A 22,202-nucleotide genomic window follows, 5' to 3' on the forward strand; every position below is an offset into this window, starting at 1 on the left:
ATTTGACCCAAAGGATAGCATACACAGGCTGAACAGGTGGCAAGCACCGACTTTTCATTAGAAAATCCCGGACGTCAATATAGTGAATTGTCAAGGACGGCATGTCTCCGTTGTTTTGCTTGACCACTGGTCAGTCGTGCACGGTCACGAACTGCAAAGAACTCGACAGTAGTGATTTTCCACTAAATTTACTCCTGGGTTTTTTTCATTGCGGTCAGGCTAGCTGAAAAGTTGAAGTCAGGGCAACCGCTACAACGATTGTTGATAGTGTCTTACTGTGACCAGCCGCCTCTCTGCCAACGTGCTGAGAAGGCCGACTTCAAAATAAAAGCTTCATATATTACTACAATGGACATCAATGCAATTTTATGTTGTTATTTTGAAGTTGGCACCAAAGCGCAGTGACGTAGCTTAATGAAGCCTTAACCATACTTTCGCCCCCTGGTGGCTGCCTGACTAGGTTGCAGACGCTACTGCAAAGGAAGCACATTTCATATGCACCAGCTCCCGCATTTCAAATGTAAAAAAAAATCACAGAGGATCAGGCTTATTTAATTGTGACAGCCAAAATCGCGATCACAATTAAAATTCAATTAATTGTGCAGCCCGACCGCACAGCAAATACACAAATCATCTACTTATGAACAGTATCTTCTTCTGTACATGTAGACTGTTACATTTGTGAAAAACATGAAAAAAAATGGTTTTGTTATCCGTTAACATTTTGACATTGTGTTGTGTCCATGTGTTTGTTTTCTTGTTTTTCCCTCTCGGCCAATCAGCACAGTGATCTAGCCAGATCCACTTAGGGCTGATGTCATTAAGCTGCTCAGTGCAGTGCAGCACGTGGAATGCTGAGCGATGCACAGCGGGAAGGTTTGCATGTAACTTTGTATCTCAGTACTCAGGGCTGCGTCTGTGACCATGTGTTTTTGCAAACATGTTACTATAGGTACCTAACGGAATACTAGAAATAAAGTTTTTTTTTTTTTCTTTTTCAAGCGTGTGAAAAGGAAACATGGAGTGCACTGGAGAGGTAACTGGTGTAATGAAAACATATGAAAGAAGCATGAGTGATAAACGTAACATGTAAATGACGAAATGATATTTCTGATGGACAACAATCAAGCAACATTAGGTAAAACTGATTAACGTGTGAAAGAATTATATATGGTTGTGGTGTTTAAAAAGTTAATACAATCTATGTAGGAATATGGTAATGTTAAGAGTTTTTCTGTAATGTATCATTTTGTTTTGTTGTTGATACAGTAACTGTTTTTTTCCCCTCATAGATGTTAAATGAAAGTATATCCACTAATTAGATTGTTCAATTGTAGAATTGTAGTTCCCACCAAGTGGCAAGATTACACTGGATTTGCACAGCCATTGAGTAAAGGTCACAAATTTCCATTTGATTTTCTTCAGTCTTTCAGGGATTAATCCTCAATGTTGTTTCAAGAAGCGTGACGATTTTGCGTGGTATCCCATAAAAGAAAGTTGGGGTCTAAAGTCAAATCAGTACATGTTTATTGTCTGCTCATCAGTGACCACTTTGCAACCAGCAAAAGCAACCTTGTTAATATATTTAACAGCTATATAAACTATATATAAGATACAGTAGTTTGTTGACAAATGTACCACTTCATTTGTTTATCAAATATTCTCAGTGGTGGGAAGTAACTAAGTACAAATATTTTGTTACTGTACTTGAGTACATTTTTCCCCCAGTATTTGGACTGTAGTATTTATTCTTTTGAATACCTTTTACTCCCTACATTCGAAAACAAATGGCCTGTCACTTTTCTTTCAACTTACATGGATGATGACACAGCGTGAGAAAAATGTTTAATTGTAAGAGATGAAGTCAGGCGGCACGGTGGCCGACTGGTTAGAGCGTCAGCCTCACAGTTCTGAGGTGCGGGGTTCAATCCCCGTCCCCGCCTGTGTGGAGTTTGCATGTTCTCCCCGTGCCTGCGTGGGTTTTCTCCGGGCACTCCGGTTTCCTCCCACATCCCAAAAACATGCATTAATTGGAGACTCTAAATTGCCCGTAGGCATGACTGTGAGTGCGAATGGTTGTTTGTTTCTATGTGCCCTGCGATTGGCTGGCAACCAGTTCAGGGTGTACCCCGCCTCCTGCCCGATGACAGCTGGGATAGGCTCCAGCACGCCCGCGACCCTAGTGAGGAGAAGCGGCTCAGATAATGGATGGATGGATGGAGATGAAGTCAACTGCGGTTGAAAGCTTGATCGATTGGGATCTTGGCGGAAAAAGCAGGGGCAACATCAACATGGAGGAAAGTGATCAAAGAAGCATTAACGACTACGCAACAGATTCAGAGAAGCAAATATTCATCATTCATAGCCTTATTTAAGAGAATTGTTTGATGTTGTCTTCAAGAATGATTTGTGGCAAATACATTGCCCTGTGCCAGCCTAAAAAACGAAAAGCTATGGGAACACGTTTTGATAGCAAAAACATGTTACATGAGTTTTTTCCCCTCTTCTCAGTACAAGCACTACGTAAAGTAATAAAAGTAGAAAAATATTTTGAGTTCAGAGAAGTTATCAAAACCAAGAATTGTATACATATAATTGAAAAAAGAATCACTTAACTTTTTACTTATGTACTTAAATACATTTCAGAGCCTTTACTTTTAACTTTTATTTAATATTTAAATACTGCAGTATTTTTTTACACAAGTATCTGTACTTCTACTTAAGCCTCTGAATATCCCGCTAATGAGGGGAAGTGTTATGGAATATGGATGGATAGATGGACATTGCTGTGAGAGTAGATGTATACTTCTATTTTTTAATTCAAATTGGAAGCAAATTGACGTGACTTTTCCACGAAGATGCACATACAGTACTTACAGTATGTGTTTTGACCGAGTTGTCTATAGTAATAGTGTTACTGTATAGTAAAAAAGCTTATGTACTTAAATTAAACGCAGTCAGACTAGACAGTGATCCTTGCAACTTAGTTCAAGGGCAATGGCAAATGGCCAGGAATTTAGTTTCCTTTTATATTCAATGTACAGTACACACCGACCAGCCACAACAACAAACCAAATCATCAAAATATTAGACAGTGTTCATTATAACTGTATACAGTGTACATACATATAAAGTATACCGTATATTGCTAGTATGAGATTTTTTTCTATTACACGTGCTTAATATACAAATTGAGTTTTGTTAGTTTTTTTTCAGTTGTTACTAATGTTATTTCTGAAATTCCCCCACCAAGTACAAACACTGTATTAAGCCCACACTTATGTGTTGTGCTTTAGGATATTCTATAGGTCGTATGTGACTTTTTGATTTCAGATCATTCAAAGATGATGCTTTTTTTGGTAAAGCATCCTGTGAAAATATATGACAGTCATCATCTGTAAAGAATAACGAATATCAAAGTATTTCTGGTGGTCCCATCTAATTCTATCCCTTTTCTATGTTACTGAGTTGGAAAAACAACAACTTCACCCCATGTCTGTTGTGACAGGTGACACCCCAGCTAATGATGGCTGTGGGCACAGCAGTGATTGGCTCTCTCCAGTTCGGCTACAACACTGGTGTCATCAATGCGCCTCAAAATGTGAGTATAAATTCAAGTCGAGTTTATTTCTATAGCCCTTAATCACAAAAGAGTCTTAAAAGGCTTCACAGGCCCACAGTTGAAAAAGATTGACGACATCTAAACGCCACAATCGGGCAAGGAAAAAATTCAGAACCCAATTTGCATTTGGGTAAAAAAGAGGAAACCTTGAGAAGGGACCCCAGATGGTGGGGATCCCCCTTTCAGGATGGACCAGGCTGCAATGGGTATTGAGTGGGCAACATTTATCGCATAGCATGTGCTGTACAATGTTAATTAAGAGGGCATAAGAGTCCATTTAAAAAGACAAAGCACTGAAGGTAGAGGCCTCAGGAACGTGGTTCTGCCTCAGGACCTGGCCCGGCCGCTCAGAGCAGAATCCTCCACAGCAACTGCTCCGGAGAGGCGGTCCACCTCAGATTTTGTACCAGTTGGTTGGTACAGAATCCATACAGCAACAGCCTCAGATTCGGTCATCGCCACCCAGCCCTCTCTCCAATCCAACTCAAAATAATCAAGGGGATTAATGTACAATCCATTTTGCACTGCAATGCTGTGATTGATTGATTTATTAACTTTGCATTTTACAGTAAGAAATTCTGAGAGAAATTAAGCCTTAGACCCCAGGGACGACCCAGGACACGCTGGAGAGACTATGTCTTTCGGCTGGCCTGAGAACGCCTCGGGATCCCCCCGGAAGAGCTGGGGAGAGGGAAGTCTGGGCGTCCCTGCTAAAGCTACTGCCCCCGCGACACGACGTCGGATAAGCGGTAGAAAATGGATGGATGGATGGATCGGTGGATTTCAATCTGAACACACTTCTCTCAATCAATCTGAACCTCTCATTCTTCCGCCTACTTGCAAAAGATGTGTTTCGATGTACGCAGTTTGACGCTTGCACTTTGCGTGCTAATGTGAGTCACTGAGAGGGTTTAACTCCAATTTGAAGTGACATGGAGCAGTGCAATAATGGGATTATACAGTGCAATGTTGGCATCTTAAAGGATTACCAAGTTGAATGTTGGATTTATATTTGGAGTCCTGTTCTAACTATCATGTGGCAGAAAATCGTATGGAAACCTACTACAGAACAATAATAAGCAGGTTGACAGTGTGGTGCACTGACTGGATATATGTTATGTTAAAGTGATATGACTCGACTCAACTGAGAGACAAGCTTTGTATTTTGGGGAGGAGCTAAATTTAGCCTTGTTTTGTTATGGTCGTGGGCATGCTGGCGCCTATCTCAGCTGACTCTGGGCAAGAGGCGAGGTACACCCTGAACTGGTCGCCAGCCAGTCGCAGGGCTCAGACCTTATCCCCTGCAAATAGCATGGGAATACTGTACTGTATTTCCAAGTTTTATGCATTACACCACACACAGAACTAAACTGCATCAACATGTCAAGTAAATTTTAATTCTGTAGCACCAATTCACAACAGAAGTTACCTCAAGGCACATTGAGCAGGTCAAGAATCACACATAATACATTAAAGAAAACCATCTGAACCCCACATGAGCAAGCACAGGGGATGAACGAGAGAACAATGGGCACAACAAGTCGTATCAACAACAGTATTCCCATGTTGACAACAGAGCTCCATGATGCCAAGGAACAAGCATCTCTGTAGTTGAAATTCCATGTGTCTCATTTGACCCGTTAACTTGTCAGTCAAGTTAGACAAAGATCTCTGCGATTCAACTCCTTAATGTAGCGCAGGATAAAGAGTGCCAGGTTAATCTGACAAACTATGTCAACTCTTTGCACCTCGTAGGGGCTCACTAGCCAAACTAGCTCAAGGTGATCAATCAGATCCAATGTTATTCCGAAGACTCAGAAACACAAGAACGCACTTCACCCCGAGATGGGATACTGGCGCCTCAATCTGGAGCTAAGTATAGTGGTTGGATGTTTGCCCAAATGAGCTACATGGGTATGCTGTAGTGAGATACTGATTGACTAGATATAACACACACGGTAGGTGTGAATGTTAGTGCAAATGCTTGTTTGTTTCTATGTGCCCTGCGATTGGCTGGCGACCAGTTCAGGGTGTACCACGCCTCTCACCCAAAGATAGCTGGGATGGTCTCCAGCCCGCCCGTGACCCTAGTGAGGATAAGCGGGACGGAAAATGGATGCATGGATGGATAACACACACGCCTGCACGTATGCAGGCGCACGCGCACAGACACACACACATGCACTCAGACCTGGATTTTGCTTGAAGTTGAAAATGCCACCTTTGAAAAGGGTGTGGGCTTTTCAATGTCTCTTTGGTTCGCTGCCTACATATTGGGTTATTTCCCTGCGCCTTCAGATCGCAGAATGAGCTCAGAGGCCAAGTGCTCTTGCTGTTTCTTGGTGGAGTGATGGAAGGTGCCATCATCTGATTGAGACCTCAACTTGAAGGAGTGTAATTTTGGACTGAATGGCCTCCCTAATCTTATAATCACAGTCTGTCCATATCCAATCATAAATGTGACATTAGGATCGACTTTGTAGCATGGTGGTGGATAATTCTGCAGGACTCTCCCGGCAGACGCAAATATTTGGTGCGGTTGTGATGAGAACATTTGGTCCAGGCTACAGTCTGAGATATATTTAAGTCACACCTACAGGAGAGCTCTTTACACATGATTATGCTATGACAGCTTCATAGAACTGTGGCCTTCAGCATTCACGAGGGCAGCTCGCAGAGGAGTGTGAAGCTGCCAAGATGTCACTCGCTACAACAAATGTTCTGGAGTGTCAATAAAAAAATATGGATTGCTTCTTCCAGTTTGGGGGTTAAGTTCTGCCTGAAGTTGAGGAATGTAGGTGTCTCTTGGTCTTGTTCACAAGTCTGGAATTGATATGGATCAGTGTGGTCTGCAGTGGTGCATTTTCCAGAGTGTTCTGGAGAGAAGAGAGTTGAGCTGTTCTGACCCTCGCCTTTTGTCACAAGCTCTGTAAAGTAACAAACAGGATGAGGTCACAGATATAAGGAGCCTATTCGGTCACAGGAGGTCTCAAATGACTGTTTGAGTTAGGGTGAGGAGCTTGTTTAGACGGAATGAACGAAGAGAAGAAGTGCCTCTTCTTCACATTGAGATGAGCCAGATGAAGTGTATTGGTCATTTAATACAGATGCCTCACTTCTGAGATCTTCCAGGGTGTCCAACTGGCCTGGGAAGGCCTCGGTGACCTTCCAGTGGAAGGTGGCCAAAGACTCAGAAGTGTGGGCATTGCTGCTGAGACTGCTGCACCTCCAACCCTCAAGATAAGAGGAAGAAAATTATGGTTTTGTAACATTTTCAATTACATACTTCAACCATCACAGTTTTTTTCAGATTCCCCATTCAGGAAATATATTTCGGGAAATCAAAACAATCCAAACACTGTGTGTGCGTTGTGGGTGCGTGTGTGTGTGTGTGTGTGTTTGTGTGCGTCTGTGTGTGCAAAGGATAAAGAGGTTGCAGAGACAGAACATTTCCTCTCAATTTGCAGAAACATTCCATGTTAAGTGTCAAAGAGAAGCAGACTCTTCCACATTTTAAGTTCCCAGATGCATTTTAAGTTTCCAGATGTTTTCAAAACAAACACAAACATATGTCTGTGACATACAGTACTTTCTTCAAAATGGTCCTCCAAGGATCAAGAATTATACCTCAGTTTACTAACCCTCTTTTAGTCTTGCTGAAATTACCCTTTTTTGAGGGGTTGACCCTGAGCTGGATGCACCTTGACACATAAGTCTAAAAAAGCAAACGTGAAGTGCAAACCCCATGTTTTCCCTTGTCGAGACAGCACTTCACCACCAAGACTCTGAACTTGTCAATTATTATGCTGATCTGTGTATGTGTTGCATGCAGTGAAGATGGACAAATGTGCACTGTGCTTGCAGAGGTTGTGCACTGTGTAACCATAATTATGCTACAAGATATTTTTCCACTACGTTTTAGTTCCCTGTGATAGAATATCGTGTGGATTCCTGTACATTCTATATATTCCTGTTGATTTCAACTTGAATAGTTGTCCCTTGGTGGACCACAGCAAGTTGAGGTAACGCAAATCAGGCTACAAATTGTTATATATACAGTGAGTACGGAAAGTATTCAGACCCCCTTAAATTTTTCATTCTTTTTATATTGCAGTCATTTGCTAAAATCATTTGTCCATTTTTCCTCCTCATTAATGTACACACAGCACCCCATAATGGCAGAAAAAACACAACTGTTGAAATTTTTGCAGATTTATTAAAAAAAGAAAAACTGAAATATTACACAGCCATAAGTATTCAGAATCAGAATCATCTTTATTTGCCAAGTATGTCCAAAAAACACACAAGGAATTTGTCTCCGGTATTTGGAACCGCTCTAGTACGACAACAGACAGTCAATTTACAGAACACTTTGGAGACAGAAAGACATTGACAAAAAAAAACAGTCACTGAGCAGTAAAGGGTTGCTAGTTATCTGGTAATGCCGGTACTTTTTTTTTTTTTTTTTCAGACCCTTTGCCCAGTATTTAGTAGAAGGACCCTTTTGAGCTAATACAGCCATGAGTCTTTTTGGGAATGATGCAACAGGTTTTTCACACCTGGATTTGGGGATCCTCTGCCATTCGTCCTTGCAGATCCCCTCCAGTTCTTTCAGGTTGGATGGTGAAGGTTGGTGGTGAGCCATTTTCAGGTTTCTCCAGAGATGCTCAATTGGGTTTAAGTCAGGGCTCTGGCTGGGCCATTGAATAAGTCGTTGTTCTGAAGCCACTCCTTCTGTATTTTAGCTGTGTGCTTAGGGTCATTGTCTTGTTGGAAGGTGAACCTTCGGCCCAGTTTGAGATCCTGAGCACTCTGGAGAAGGTTTTTGTCCAGGATATCCCTGTACTTGGCCGCATTCATCTTTCCTTTGATTGCAACCAGTTGTCCTGTTCCTGCAGCTGAAAAACACCCCGACAGCATGATGCTGCCACCACCATGCTTCAGCGTTGGGACTGTATTGGAGCAGTGTCTGGTTTTCTCCACACATACCGCTTAGAATTAAGGCCAAAAAGTTCTATCTTGGTCTCATCAGACCAGAGAATCTTATTTCTTACCATCTTGGAGTCTTCAGGTGTTTTTTAGCAAACTCCTTGCAGGCTTTCATGTGTCTTGCACTGAGGAGAGGCTTCCATCGGGCCACTCTTCCATAAAGCTCCGACTGGTGGAGGGCTGCAGTGATGGTTGACTATCTAGAACTTTCTCCCATCTCCAGACTGCATCTCTGGAGCTCAGCCACAGTGATTTTTGGGTTCTTCTTTACCTCTCTCACCAAGGCTCTTCTCTCCCGATTGCTCAGTTTGGCCAGACGGCCAGCTCTAGGAAGGGTTCTGGTCGTCCCAAATGTCTTCCATTTAAAGATTATGGAGGCCATTGTTCTCTTAGGAACCTCAAGTGCAGCAGAATTTCTTTTGTAACCTTGGCCAGATGTGTGGCTTGGCACAATTCTGTCTCTGAGCTCTTCAGGCAGTTCCTTTGACCTCATGATTCTCATTTGCTCTGACATGCACTCTGAGCTGTAAGGCCTTATATAGACAGGTGTGTGGCTCTCCTAATCAAGTCCAATCCGTATAATCAAACACAGCTGGATTCCAATGAAGGTGTAGAACCATCTCAAGGATGATTAGAAGAAATGGAAACCAACCGAGTTAAATATATGAGTGTCACAGCAAAGGGTCTGAATACTTATGACTGTGTGATAGTTCAGTTTTTCGTTTTTAATAAAGCTGCAAAAATTTCAACAATCCTGTTTTTTTTCTGTCAATATGGGGAGCTGTGTGTACATTAACGAGGGAAAAAAAATTTACTTAAATTATTTTAGCAAATGGCTGCAATACGACAAAGAGTGAAAAATGTAAGGGGGTCTGAATACTTTCCGTACCCACTGTTTATATATATATATATATATATATATATATATATATATATATATATTATTTTTTTTTGCTATGTTTTGATTCAGATCATTGAAAATTTCTACAAAGAGACATGGACCAGCAGGTTTTCCGAGCCCATCTCCCACACCACACTAACAGCTCTGTGGTCCCTCTCTGTGGCTATCTTCTCTGTGGGTGGAATGTTTGGTTCCTTCTCAGTTGGCCTCTTTGTGAACTGCTTCGGCAGGTAGGAGTCCTGTGTCAATTAATATTGAGCCAATTAGGATAAAATGAAATGAAATAAAATAAAATAATTTGCGGTTTTTTTCCTGAAGGAGGAACTCCATGCTCATGGCCAACGTGCTCGCTGTCATCGCTGCTTTGCTCATGGGCTTCTCCAAGCTCGCAGCTTCATGGGAGCTCCTCATCATTGGGCGCTTCACCGTGGGCCTGTATTCTGGCCTGTCCACTGGCTTTGTGCCCATGTACGTAGAGGAAATTTCCCCTACGTCTCTCCGTGGAGCAATGGGGACTTTACATCAGTTGGGTGTCGTCATCGGTATCCTCTTGGCACAGGTAAATTACTACAACTACAGCGTTCCACCGCTATATCACAAATTTTCTAAGCTATCATTTTTTATGGGTCTTTACTGTGTAGCTTCTTACTGTAATGCCTTTATATATGGGAAAGGGGAGGTACAGTCGCCGACGCAACCATTACCATCTATTGTTGGCCACAGTTCAAGTCTGCACCTTTGGAACAGCCTGCCAGAGGGCATCAGGACTGCAGAAACTGTTGATGTTCAACAGTGATGAGGCTCAAGTCTCACCTATTTGGATTAGTTTTTAACTGAGTTCTTAAAATATTTACAACCTCAATTCCAATGAAGTTGGGACGTTGTGTTAAACATAAATAAAAACAGAATACAATGATTAGCAAATCATGTTTAACCTATATTTAATTGAATACACTACAAAGACAAAATATTTAATGTTCACACTGATAAACGTTATTGTTTTTAGCAAATAATCATTAACTTCGAATGCTATGGCTGGAGCACGTTCCAAAAAAGCTGGGACAGGTGGCAAAAAAGACTGAGAAAGTTGAGGAATGCTCATCAAACACTTGTTTGGAATGTCCCACAGGTCAACAGGCTAATTGGGAACAGGTGGGTGCCATGATTGGTTATAAAAGGAGCTTCCCTGAATTGCTCACTCATTCACAAGCAAAGATGGGGCGAGGTACACCTCTTTGTGAACAAGTGCGTGAGAAAATAGTCGAACAGTTTAAGGACAATGTTCCTCAACGTACAATTGCAAGGAATTTAGGGATGTCATCATCTACGTTCCATAATATTATCAAAAGGTTCAGAGAATCTGGAGAAATCGCTGCATGTAAGCGGCAAGGCCGAAAACCAACATTGAATGCCCGTGACCTTCGATCCCTCAGGCGACACTGCATCAAAAATCGACATCAATGTGTAAAGGATATCACCACATGGGCTCAGGAACACTTCAGAAAACCAATGTCAGTAAATACAGTTCGGCGCTACATCCGTAAGTGCAACTTGAAACTCTACTATGCAAAGAAAAAGCCATTTATCAACAACACGCACAAACGCAGCTGGCTTCTCTGGGCCCAAGCTCATCTTAAGATTGACTGATGCAAAGTGGAAAAGTGTTCTGCGGTCCGACGAGTCCACATTTCAAATTGTTTTTGGAAATTACGGTCCTCCGGGCCAAAGAGGAAAAGAACCATCCGGACTGTTATTGACGCAAAGTTCAAAAGCCAGCATCTGTGACGGTATGGGGCTGTGTTAGTGCCAATGGCATGGGTAACTTACACATCTGTGAAGGCACCATTAATGCTGAAAGGTACATGCAGATTTTGGAGAAACATATGCTGCCCTCCAAGCAATGTCTTTTTATGGATGCCCCTGCTTATTTCAGCAAGACAATGCCAAACCACATTCTGCACGTGTTACAACAGCGTGGCTTCGTAGTAAAAGAGTGCGGGTACTAGATTGGCCTGTCTGCAGTCCAGACCTGTCTCCCATTGGAAATGTGTGGTGCATTATGAAGCGTAAAATATGACAACGGAGACCCCAGACTGTTGAACAGCTGAAGCTGTACATCAAGCAAGAATGGGAAAGAACGTTTATTGAATGTTGTTAACTGAGTGGTAAACATGACCCTGTCCCAGCTTTTTTGGAACGTGTTGCAGCCATAAATTTCTAAGTTAATGATTATTTGCTAAAAACAATAAAGTTGATCAGTTTGAACATTAAATATCTTGTCTTTGTAGTGTATTCAATTAAATATGGGTTGAACATTATTTGCTAATCATTGTATTCTGTATTTATTTATGTTTAACACAACGTCCCAACTTCATTGGAATTGGGGTTGTATTTAGACATTTATTTATTTCTTATTTATTCATTTAGATATTCATTAGTTTTCGCAAGTTTAAGTGTGTTGAAATAGGTTTGAATTAGGGTGTAATGATTCAATTCGTATCACGATTCGTGATTGCCGATTCGATTCAGGGACCATTATTGGTTAATTTAGAATGATACGATCCAAAACAATTCAGTGTTTGGAAATCGATTCAGTAACTTTTTATCCCAAAAAAATCAACCAGTGTGACTGTGGAATACTGAAAATACCTGGATACTGTATAGTTTAGGGGAAATTTCCTAAATTCCTTTTGTTTCTTGTAAAGGTATCAAGTAAAATATAAATTATGGCTATACAATAAACAGTCATTAATGGCAAATGCATTCACACTTTATTTGAATTAAGGGCAACTAACATATCTTCTGGTTGGATTAACAGTAGATTTACATTTGCTACTTCTGATGTTGTTTTTCAACATAGAAATTAAATACAAAATGTTAAGAATAGACCTATTGTAATTGAACACAAAATACGCAATGCTCAAATGTTCCAATCATATTTATTACTACCTTGTAGTGGTTTCAAGCTCTGAGTAGCTTGTGATGTACAACTATCTGTCATGTTGGTGTTTTGCTGAAGTATGTTCGTGATGGAATTTTGTGCCATTCAAGCGCTTTTGTGTTCGCCAACCTTTTAGCTCTCATGCTGTCATGAGGAAAACCTGCTTGAAATGTCTCATGAATTGATGTTTGCCTCGCTTTCTTCTTGGTTCCCAGTAATTGTACATCAACTTAGTGGCTTAAAGTTTCATATTACTTGTATTCCCCAGCTAGTAGACCACCGCAGGCAGCACAGTTTTTTGCATGTCCGTTATGATTTATCCTGGATCGTTTTTAACTACAGCAAAATCTACAAAACATATTTCTAATTTAAGCTTCGCAGGACGTTCCATTAGTTAAGTTTAGTGCTCTGTTCAATGCGCTGCGATATTTCCTGCACTGCCTATGCGTATCTCCCATAATACCCTGCGCACTTTGCAAGGGATCATGGGAGAGGTGGTTTGCTTCTGAGACCGGCCCACTCAATAGCGCCAGAAATAAACTACACTATTTGATGCTCCTATTTTCCCCTGCAATGTCTCACACAGGAAAACCTAACGGAGTAACGTCTTTTTCATTAAAAGTGCTGAGAAACACACACATACACATCCATGTACAGTCTGCTGTGCTTTAATCCAATGCATTTTTTCTGTTATCGATACAATCGATTGATTACCTTTTAAAACGATTTAAATCGATACACTTTCGTCCGGAAGGCTAACTAGCCGAGGACAGATTGATCCAATTGGATCGTAGGACTATAAATTGATACATCGATATAATGAATGAATCGATACACACCTAGTTTGAATGTGCCTAAAGTGTGTGTGTTTTTTTTAATCAACATGGTCTCTCTATATCGTATCCCTTACAATTAATGGGAGTTCACTGTACAAAAGAAATACCCTTCGCACTGCCTGCATCCTTTACTTGACACTCCATTGAGGCCTTTTTAGTTAACGGTTGCAAATGGTTGCTCAAAATAATCACCACAAGAATGAGGCATGTGTCACAACGGAGATGTGCAAGATGACGTTTCACACTTATCTCACAGACGTTAAATGCGAGGAGAAATAAGCTGTTGCAAAAAATGTGAACAACTCTTAAATTACAAACAAAATGCCTGTGTTTGACATCTGAGTCGACACACAGCTCTGCAGGCTCAACTGTATTCATTCAGCTGCGGGCCTTATGTGATTAGGCATAACTCCCACATTGAGTTACACCATTATAAAAGCACAAATGCAAACAATTCTGTGGTTGAAGAGCATATCGACAGTTTTAGAATCCCTTCAAAAGATCTATTCTTGGGATGAACAATCCACCTGACTTTAACATATCCTCTTACACAAATACCGAATGCGCAAAGTTTGTCGTTAGAATTATTAATAAATTGACAGAGAGACAAACTATAATTAGTGAGGTCATAATGACTTTTCCTTTTTGCCATTGAGTCAGGTTCAGTACGTTGAAGTTGATATTTTACTACATTTCAGGAATTCACAGGATTGTTATAACCAATCTGACCTAAGTATTATGAACAACAACAATGAAAAATGTTATTAGTCCGTGATTGACAGAAATTCCTTACATTCAATACATAGAAATAAGGACTGGTGTAATATGGACAAAATAATTCTTTTTTTTTTAAATTTACTATACTTGGGATACTAACTTTCTGTGACTATATTATTTCATTTTTAGTTACTTTTTCCTCACTGTACTAAATGTACTTACCGTATTTTCACGACCATAAGGCGCACTTAAAAGTCTTAAATTTTCTCCAAAATGGACGGGGCGCCTTATATTGCGGCGCGCCTTATGTGTGCACCGAGTTCCAAAATCTATAAATGTTGTTCCGCTTGACTGACTGGGAGCATTTCCTGCCGACACGCTGCTTATACAGAGGAAAAGCGGATGTGGCTGAGGACAGCAAGTGGACATAAAGGGGGAAGGGTGCCAGCCGCCCCCAATTTTCTTCATACTAGGCATTACGGTAATAAGTCGCCAACTTGCGGCGATAGCCACCTTCAAAATAAAAGCTTCCTGGCGTGTTTGATTGAGAACTTTCCCAGCTGTTCATTTCGGATACAGAAGATGAGGACTTTGATGGATTTGTGGATGAGGATTGATAAAAAAAAATAACGTGAGTACATTGTTAAATACTTCAATAAAGTACAACCGAACTCAGTTTTGCTCCCGATGCCTTTTTAAAAACATTGTTTTAGCGTGCATGCATGCTATCGTATGTTTTAAGCTAGCGTATGTTTTAGCATGCCTGCGCCCAATAATACGATGCACCTTATGTATGTGTTAAATACAGAAATAGACCCCGTAACTTAGACTGCGCCTTTTAACACGGTGCGCCCTATGGTCGTGAAAATACGGTAATTTATTTTAAATTTTTTATTTAATATTATAAATAAAAATATAAAATGAATTCTGTAAATATGTATTACCCCATTCTGCATTAGTATGTACTGATTTCAAATGCTCATTTACTAATACAGTCTTCTTTTTTTTTTTAACCTAATATTTGGGTCAAGTTGGATGGCTGATACATTCCTGTGCTGAAATATACTGTAGTACAACAGTCACTTGGACATAAGGTGACACAAAGCATATTTTTGCCATTTATGTCAAATTGTTTGTATTATTTTGTCAAACTTTCACGTATTTGTATAGGAGGATATAGTAAATGAGAATGAAAACTGCATTCAATTGAATTGATGTTGCAGGTTCATATAAGCTCTCACAGTGACCCACTTTATGTCAGGTGCGGCCTCATTTAATAACGGCAAAACAAGAATAGCACTCAATCGTGTGCAGACTCCCACCAAGGCTGAATAATCCCAAATAAATCCGTTTGACTTTTTGGAGTAATTATGAAGTGCAAAGGTCATATGGATCCACTCCTGTCCTATCCCTGCAGTTCAATCTGCTAAGGGATTTGTTTTGGTTATGCACAAATGCTGACTGCTGTACAATTTGGTCTTTTGAGCGCAACAGTATTAGCCCTCACCCATTAAATAAAAAACTTACTTTTTCACTCATCAACTGTACATATTACAGATACTGTTCTACACCTGCTGGTGTGCGTGCATTAATCTGGCAGTTGAAGTTGCATAAAGGGTAAAGTTAATTGAGGATGATCAAAAGTAGACTGTATACCAAACTTAAGCTAAAGCTAAACTCCAGCAGTTCTAATTTCCATTTGCCAGTCTATGGCATTTCCCTGCGTATGTTAGCATTAAACTAACATTTGTGCGAGAGATCTTCAGGTTTGCTGTGGGAAATTACCCAATTTATTTTAATTGGTCCAAAAACTGATTTATTTACTACAAATAATGTATATTTGTTCATCAATCTGTGCTACAGACATATAGTGACAGGCAGAATATTTACAGTAAATGGTCTCCCACTGGATTGCATACGGTCCAATTATCCTGTGTATCCACCTGGTGATTTCAGACTAAGTACATTTCAGATGAGATCATCGTCATTTTAGTTTTCATTCTTGTTGTGACATTTTTGTGACAAGAAGAAAGCAAAAATGAAAAAGACATGCATCCTTGCTCAAAGAGATTTAAAAAATAAATAAAAATAAATAACATAAATAAATGTAATTTTTGAGTGGCGGCGTGCGGGGATGTTTTCTAAAGTAAAATATATGCCTTGGCTCAGTAAAGGTTGGGAAACACTGTTAAACTAACGATAATGGCAGTGAAGTGGTGTTGACGCATTTTCAATGAACATTTATGACAAATAAATAGCTTAAAGAGAGAACTCTTGATTTCTCATTTCGATAATTGTTCTGCCAAACTAAACACAGCACATTGAGGAAGGGCAGAATACATACAAATACATATTTTTAATGTATTTAACCTCATTTATGCAGGTAAGAAAATTGGGAACAATTTTCATTTGCAGTGTCGACCTGGCAAATATGATAAGAAATATGAGCGAAAACAAAGACTGCCAACCTTACTGTAGGAAATAAACGAATGGCGAATGGAAATCAAAAATACTGTATGTGCCACAATAAAATATGCACAACAAAAATAATACGTCACGTTTTAGACGTGATGAGGGTGTGCTCTTGAGCAGAGCAGATCTGAATGCTCCAGTTTGTGTGGATTTGATTTAAAAACTTCAACAGTTAAACAGGCCTTAACCGGGGGAAAAGGTTATGGCTTATAGTCCAAATTGTACGATATACAGTATAGTTTTGAATGAATTTGGACTGAAAGGAACAGTAAGCTCAAATCTATTGGGCTCTAGTTGGAATAACTGCTGTAAGATACTCGGGAAGAACAACAGCTACATGATGTATCATGTATGTAACAATGTCCCTCATATGTTGCGCAGATTTTGGGGATTGAATCCATCATGGGGAACGCCTCCCTCTGGCCCCTGTTGTTAGGGTTCACGCTACTGCCAGCCATTGTGCAGTCTGTCCTGCTGCCCCTCTGCCCTGAGAGCCCGAGATACCTCCTCATCAACTGCAACAAGGAGAGCCAAGCCAACAGCGGTGAGACACCCAAAAATACAGTATGTATTTGCAGTACTGTACACATTATTGGTTGCATGAGTAAAAAGGTGACGAAACTTCCAATCAAAATGGAATAAATGGCAATAAGATATTATATATTACATTACCCATACTGGTAAAAAAAAAAATAATAAATGTTCACACTTACTAATTGTCATTCTAATATTAAAAGAATACAAATTCTTTCAGCAAATCATTTGACAAACAAAAAAATGTATTTATGACTATGATTATGACTATGATTACTATGACTATGGTGATGCACATCCATATTTAGTGATGTGACTGTGTTCATTCACTCCTATGTTGATTAAATCTATGATCATACGAATTTGACAAATGTACAAAACAAAACAATAACCAATTAGGTTCATCTTATGAAGCCATCAAACTTCTCTGGCACTTTTCCTCATTATCATCATTCCTCATTGTGGGTGAGCTGGAGTCTATCCCAGCTTACTTTAGGCGAGGGGCGGCGTACACCTTGGACTGGTCACAATAGACGGACTGGTTTTAGCGTGTTAGACAATTTAAAATTGAAGAATGTCAAAGCGGCCCTGGCATCCTTTGATGTTTTTGTTTGCTGCCCTTGGAAGAAAGGATTTGGACACAACCAACTTTAAAATTTCCATCGGTCTGAATGTGACTGTGAATGGTTGTTTGGCTTCAGTATGTGTTCCCTGCGACTGGCTGACGACCAGTACAGGGTGCGCCTGGCCTCTTGCCCAAAGTCAGCTGGGATAGGCTCCAGCTCACCAATGACCCAAATGAGGCCCAATAGAAAATGCATGGGTGGTTGTGTATTTATATTATGTACTTGAAATCTAACTTGAATGTATCCATTGTAAGGTTTGCACTTTCTACTTGTTTTGCAGTGTTAGTAAAGCTACGTGGCACCGACGACGTGAGTGAAGACATGACGGAGATGAAGGAAGAGAGCCGACAGATGATGGCAGAGACAAAAGTGACCATATTAGAGCTCTTGCGCGCTCCTGTTTATCGCCAGCCTGTCCTTGTTGCTGTGATGCTGCAGCTCTCACAGCAGCTGTCTGGGATCAACGCTGTAAGTTGGCCAGCAACTACTGTGTTCCATCCACTGCCGTGTGATCACTGGACAGAACATCAAGCGTCAAGTCAGCTGGGATTGACTTCATCTTGCCTGCAACCCTGAAAAGGATCAATGGTGTAGAAAGCAGGGGGATAAACATACTGTACATTTGTGCATGCCATTCTGCTAAACTAGGACTAGTTCAGCTTTGTGATACATTATTAATCCTGATATGCAGTAGCAGTGATAATAAGGAGAATAGCACTAGTCAGTGGAGCGCGGACCCTCACCAAGGCCAAACGACTTCACGTCAGTAGTGGGTGGTCAGAGCCAGCAAGCTTTCAGAAGCACTGACTGAAATTCACAACCTAATTCTAATATATGTTCCATGAAGTAGTATTCATTTATTCTCAACAGTCTATTTTCTTCATTTTGTAGCATTTCACTTGGCTGGCATTTGATCAATTGAAATTTGAAATACTTCTCTTGAAATGTCCTTACTCCGGTTCCTATTTGGCTAAATGTTTGCATAAAGCAACTGTTAGCATGTTAGCTTTACTTCAATTTCCCTTAGAATGAGTAGGCCTCCCCCAAAACAGAGGAAGATGTACAATTCTTATCGATCCCAGCTATCTTCGATCTGCCTTACCACTTTGGCTCCTCAGGTTGTGATCTTTCTGTTGGTATTACAACTGTTAGCTTCTGACCAATTCTCATTATATTCGTATAGTATTAGTATCAACATTTGTAAATGTTCCACGTCTTACATTGTGTATTTGAACATTTCCAGTTCATGCTACGGCACTTCAGTTCGATGTCAGATCTTCAGTCTTCACACTCAATTGCATTCTCTAGTTTGATTGTACAGTTGCTACATTTTGCATTATTTTGGCAGACTTTACTAAGTAATTTAATGCAAGCAGCCTCAGCCCCTCTCGTGTCCTCCCCTTTTAGGTGTTCTACTATTCTACCGGAATCTTTGCAAGAGCAGGTGTGTCCCAGCCTGTCTATGCAACCATCGGAGCAGGAGTAGTAAACACAGCATTCACAGTTGTTTCTGTAAGCAACAAAAAATCTTTTGAAAATGTAATATTTTATGTTTAGAATGACAGCAACACTCTCTTTTTGCACAGTTGTTTGTGGTGGAGCGTGTGGGCAGAAGGCCACTGCACCTGACTGGTTTATTGGGAATGGCAATTTCCGCAATTGTTCTAACTCTTGCTCTGGCCTTGTTGGTAAGTGTATGAAATACTGCCACTATTCTTTTATTATTATGTTGCAGTTACTTCTTTTACGATGTGTTCCACTGTTCGGGCTACGTAAAAATTGGTTATTCATTCTATGTTAAAAAATAAAGTGAAGAAGTCATTGTAACAAGTGTCATATTTCTACTGAAAGCTACTGTGTCCCACAGGATCAATACAACTGGATGTCCTACGTGAGCATTGTGGCCATCCTTAGCTTTGTAGCCTTTTTTGAAATTGGCCCTGGCCCCATCCCATGGTTCATTGCGGCAGAGCTCTTTAGTCAGGGGCCCCGGCCAGCCGCTATCGCAGTTGCTGGCTTCTCGAACTGGTCTGCCAATTTTTTAATTGGCATGAGCTTTCCATATGTGGAGGTAAGGTTGTTGTTTTTTTTTCTAAATAAACATTCTGTCAAGTAGGCACATGTCTATCACTCTAAACACCCTCAATGCAGCTCATCCATCCATCCATCCATTTGCGTGCTGGAGGCGGGGTACACCCTGAACTGGTTGCCAGCCAATCGCAGGGCACATATAAACAAACAACCATTCGCACTCACATTCACACCTATGGGCAATTTAGAGTCGTCACTTAACCTACCATGCATGTTTTTGGGATGTGGGAGGAAACCGGAGAAAACCCACGCAGGCACGAGGAGAACATGCAAACTCCACACAGGCGAGGCCGGGGATTGAATGCCGGGCCTCAGAACTGTGAGGCAGACGCTCTAACAAGTCGTCCACCGTGCTGTCAATGCAGCTCAAATAACTCAATCATCTTGGATCAGATACAGTATCCTTCAAAATCAATAGGGATATTTTTCTAACATAGCACAATAAGATGTAAGAACAAACTTAAATCCAAACAGTGCGCAACACAATCGGATAATGAAACAGATTGTAGACTCAATAAGCAATCATGTTTAATAGCAGTTTAATATTCTTCATTCATCATTTTTGAACCATTTGAACTTCTGTGCAGCCAGTTTTATTTTTTTGCCCGAACAAGGAAGCAGCTGCTCCTCCTCTTCTCTAGAATCAAGTTGCTTGGCCGCAGTGCTTGTTTGTAGAACTGAAATACTGTTGAGAAAGACTTTCACTCTTTTCTGTGCTGTCCTGTACTACATTCAACTTGAACATTTGTGTTTGTCTCCCTTCAGCAACTCTGTGGCCCTTATGTCTTCATCATCTTCACCGTTCTCCTGCTGGGTTTTTTCATCTTTACCTACTTCAAGGTGCCCGAAACCAAGGGACGTACATTTGATGAGATTTCTGCAGGCTTTCGACAATCAACTGGTCGCGGTGCTGATAAATACTCGGCCTCTGAAGAGTTCAACACACTCAGGGGTGACGATCCTGACCTTTAAAGGATGTGCTCAACTTACATTATCATCCCAATTTATCAGGTTGTTTAGGCTCAACTTCCTACTATGATTTTTTTTTTTGTCCATTCACAGACAGTCAAACTGGGTCAGACTGTTGTCTCAGTTTTGGTGCTAAAAATTAGACGATCACACAGGACTGTTGTTTCACCCATCACACACATACATTGTCCGATGACAATCCCATGAAAATAAACATACCAGCCCCGAAAAGTGGCTCTCGTTTGATCTTAGTTTTGTGTAATTGTTTGCGAGGTTGGTAATTAGGCAATGCAATGGTGTGTGTTCTAATTCAATTTGGTTGGTTTGGGATGCAAGAGACAGGCACTACACCACTTTCAGCTTAATCAGGAAACAAAACAAGAAGGGCTTTGCGATATGGCCTATATAATATATTCATTAATTCATCTTCCCGACTGCTTATCCTCACTTGGGTCACTGGAGCCTTTCCCAGCTGACTCTGGGCGAGCGGCGGGCTACACCCTGAACTGGTCGCCAGCCAATCGCAGGGCACACACAGTATAAACAAACAAGCCTTCGCACTCAAATTCACACCTACAGGCCGTTTAGTGTCTTCAATTAATCTACCATGCATGTCTTTGGGATGCGGGAGGAAACGGGAGAACCCGGAGAAAACCCACACAGGCAAGGGAGAACATGCAAACTCCACAGAGGCGATGCCGGATTTGAACCCAGGCCCTCAGAACTGTGAGGCAGATGTGCTAACCAGTCGGTCACTGTGCCGCCTAACTATAAATGCATAAAATCTAAAATGACAATGGCATCATTCAAAACAAGTTTTTATCCCCTTCTGCAATTTGCTTTATTTATCCGAATACCAAAAGCTTTGAAAAAGTCCTATTTCAGCAAGTTTTTTTGTTTTCTTTCTTCAAGCGTTAATTTGCATCAACTTCCACAGAAATTATTGTAATATTTTTTTTTACAGATAATGTGATAAGTTGGGAAATTTTTCATCTTGGGAAAAAAATCATTTTTGTCCTAACATGTAAGTAAATAAAGTCCTTAATAAATCAACATTGGAAATGGTTAACAATTTACCATCAAAAAATGAACCATAAAACTGTATGACTTGGCTGGTCGATGTCTCTAGTCGAAGAGTAACCGTGCATCCCCTCCAGGTGTCTCATGGTCTTTTCTTATGTAGAAATGTACAGGTGAGGCAGGCAAAATACTTGCACTTTGGAAGCACATACGGTATCTCGGTCAAAAGTTTCCATCATGCTGATAAATCACTGCTTTTGCAACACATAGGTGGGCACCATGTCTTGGGCAACGTTCAGTGCAACCAACTCCACGATTGCCTTTCCCCAGTTTCCTGTCTTGTCATTTGACAAACAACGTGAAAATGATTCCGCTCATGTCTGTTTCTTAGCAGGTGCTAGTTGTTTTTTAAAGTCAAGACAAAGTTGTTGATTTGGAATCTGTGACTGTACTTTACTAAACTGGCTTCACTCTGTTTGGGGCC

General features: G+C 40.7%; 1 protein-coding gene across 2 annotated transcripts; it reads left to right on the forward strand.

Annotated features, from left to right (window-relative positions):
• Positions 1-847: 847 nt before the first annotated feature.
• Positions 848-21,751, forward strand: LOC133486661 (solute carrier family 2, facilitated glucose transporter member 1-like). Of its 2 annotated transcripts, none has more exons than XM_061792153.1 (10): positions 848-1,036; positions 3,509-3,601; positions 9,582-9,742; positions 9,831-10,071; positions 16,860-17,022; positions 17,919-18,106; positions 19,046-19,150; positions 19,225-19,326; positions 19,506-19,709; positions 20,495-21,751. In XM_061792153.1, the coding sequence occupies exons 1-10, from the start codon at positions 1,019-1,021 to the stop codon at positions 20,699-20,701; spliced, it is 1,482 nt and encodes a 493-aa protein (XP_061648137.1). In that variant the 5' UTR covers positions 848-1,018; the 3' UTR covers positions 20,702-21,751. The 2 variants fall into 2 exon arrangements, with proteins under 2 accessions (XP_061648137.1, XP_061648147.1); XM_061792163.1 differs by lacking the exon at positions 848-1,036 and adding an exon at positions 1,080-1,138.
• Positions 21,752-22,202: the final 451 nt, after the last annotated feature.

This window comes from Phyllopteryx taeniolatus, chromosome 1 (assembly GCF_024500385.1).
Source record: "Phyllopteryx taeniolatus isolate TA_2022b chromosome 1, UOR_Ptae_1.2, whole genome shotgun sequence".
NCBI classification, from domain to species: Eukaryota; Metazoa; Chordata; class Actinopteri; order Syngnathiformes; family Syngnathidae; genus Phyllopteryx; species Phyllopteryx taeniolatus.